At 33.1% G+C, this 1,886-nt stretch overlaps 1 protein-coding gene across 1 annotated transcript in view; it reads left to right on the plus strand.

Annotated features, from left to right (window-relative positions):
• LOC105619996 (kinesin-like protein KIF13A) overlaps positions 1-501 on the plus strand; it is a 45,876-nt gene extending 45,375 nt beyond the window's left edge. Inside the window, exons 22-23 of the mRNA XM_012201506.1 lie at positions 132-308; positions 413-501. Of these exons, the coding sequence (XP_012056896.1) occupies positions 132-308; positions 413-501 (266 nt within the window). The remainder of the gene's footprint in view (positions 1-131; positions 309-412) is intronic.
• The last annotated feature ends 1,385 nt before the right edge of the window (positions 502-1,886 follow it).

Consider the following 1,886-nt stretch of genomic DNA (forward strand, 5'->3'; position numbering starts at 1 on the left):
AACGTACGTACGTAGTCTCCGTACCGTACGTACGTACTACTCTCTCTCTCTCTCTCTCTCTCTCTCTCTCTCTCTCTCTCTCTCTCTCTCTGAAATTTTGTTTAGATTGTAAACATGTTTCATTGTTATAGGCAAAAACGATGGTGCTGTCAATGGCCATAGGTATTTCACATGTCGACCCAAATGTGGTATATTCGTTAAAATGGATAAGTTAATTCAAGACAGACGAGGAAGAGCGCTTAGAAATTACACCAAACAAGAATCGACACCAGCACCATCTACATCAATGCGCAGAAGTATTAGCAAGGGTAATTTCAAAAGAATTATCTTATTATATCGACTTGTACACTTGTTTGTTGTTAAAATGATATTTATTGGAATTATTGTTTTTATTGGAAATATTGCCTTTTAGGCGAAGGATTACATTCCTTGCACCGAAGTCGCAGTCGAGGGGAAGGCCTCTCTACTACAGGTACACGTTCTTTTCCACGCGGCAAGTAAATGGATCACACTGCTTCACCATTACTTCGTGTTAATAAAAGCCACAACATAAATATATTAATTGCTACATGCCTATATGATATATGTAGCAGCAATGTTTCAGTCCTTTAGACATTAGGGCAGCTATTGATTATTGAAATTACTTATACAGTAATATTTCAAATATTAAATCATTAATGTGTAACTACACACGAAGCATGGGATATTTTCAACTCGTCATATCCTACGAGCGTATCCACTTCGCTACTTGACTAGGGGATAGGAAAGTAGGGAAAGGGAAGGAGTAGCATAATTGACCCATGCATAATTGTCGCCATGTATCGAAAGTCAGTTGCGACATTTATTGACTAACGAGCATTCCACAAGTTTACTTTAATGACTGGTATTATGAACCATTTATATTTTATGCCAGAGGAAGGCAATATATCTTGCGATTTAATTGTACATTCTAAACTAATCAAAAAGTCAGCAGAACATCTTTCCTTTATTCTTGATATGTCACTCTAAAATACACAATAACTACAATTTGATGTACATATTCCACCTAATAATATTTTATATTTGTGAAATCGGTCTGTGTCGACACAATAGACGCGATAATAATAATATACCGATTAAATCTTGGCGTTTTTACAAATCATTGGATGATACACTTTCCAAAATTACCATGTGGTAATTTATAGGCCGGAAAAGTGCCCAATGAAAGGACAAATGTCGGAAAGCATTTTGCATACATATATATTTTACCGTTATGTAGATTATTTAAAGATTTTATATGTATACAATTGTTTCGTATATTGTATTTTTTTAGCGCGATTCGTTAAGTTCCTTTTTATTGTAACATACTCTTGTCACCGTTATCCCATCACGTGAACATGACACATCTTATTTATATATATTACATTCTAACTGCATATTGCATTTTTGGAGATTGCAAACTGATTCTTAAATGTCCTTATTAATTGATTTAAGAGCAAATTGCAAATCCAAAGATACAATGACTACTAGAGTTGCAATATTAAGTTCATAGGTTTAAGTAGAAACTAAATAAATGAGCTTGTTTCATTGTATCAGTTGCATATAATGCTATATTCATCCAGATTTTTTATAACTTGGGCTATTTCACATAATTTCCCTTTATTTACGCATAGCATAAACATTGAAGCGAATGATTAATATATATATATATATATATATTTCATATCCTGTAATATGATTTGCTTAATGAATTTTTCCCACTTTGAGTATTAAATTTGGTTTCATTTAAAAAACCCGTCGCGTCTTGCGTGAAATCAAACGGCAGAAACTAATTAATTCATGAAATATAGATTGTGCCGTAAAGAAAAGACGTATGAAAAAGACGAAAAGTAAGCAATTAACATTTA

This window comes from Atta cephalotes (genome assembly GCF_000143395.1).
Source record: "Atta cephalotes unplaced genomic scaffold scaffold00023, whole genome shotgun sequence".
NCBI classification, from domain to species: Eukaryota; Metazoa; Arthropoda; class Insecta; order Hymenoptera; family Formicidae; genus Atta; species Atta cephalotes.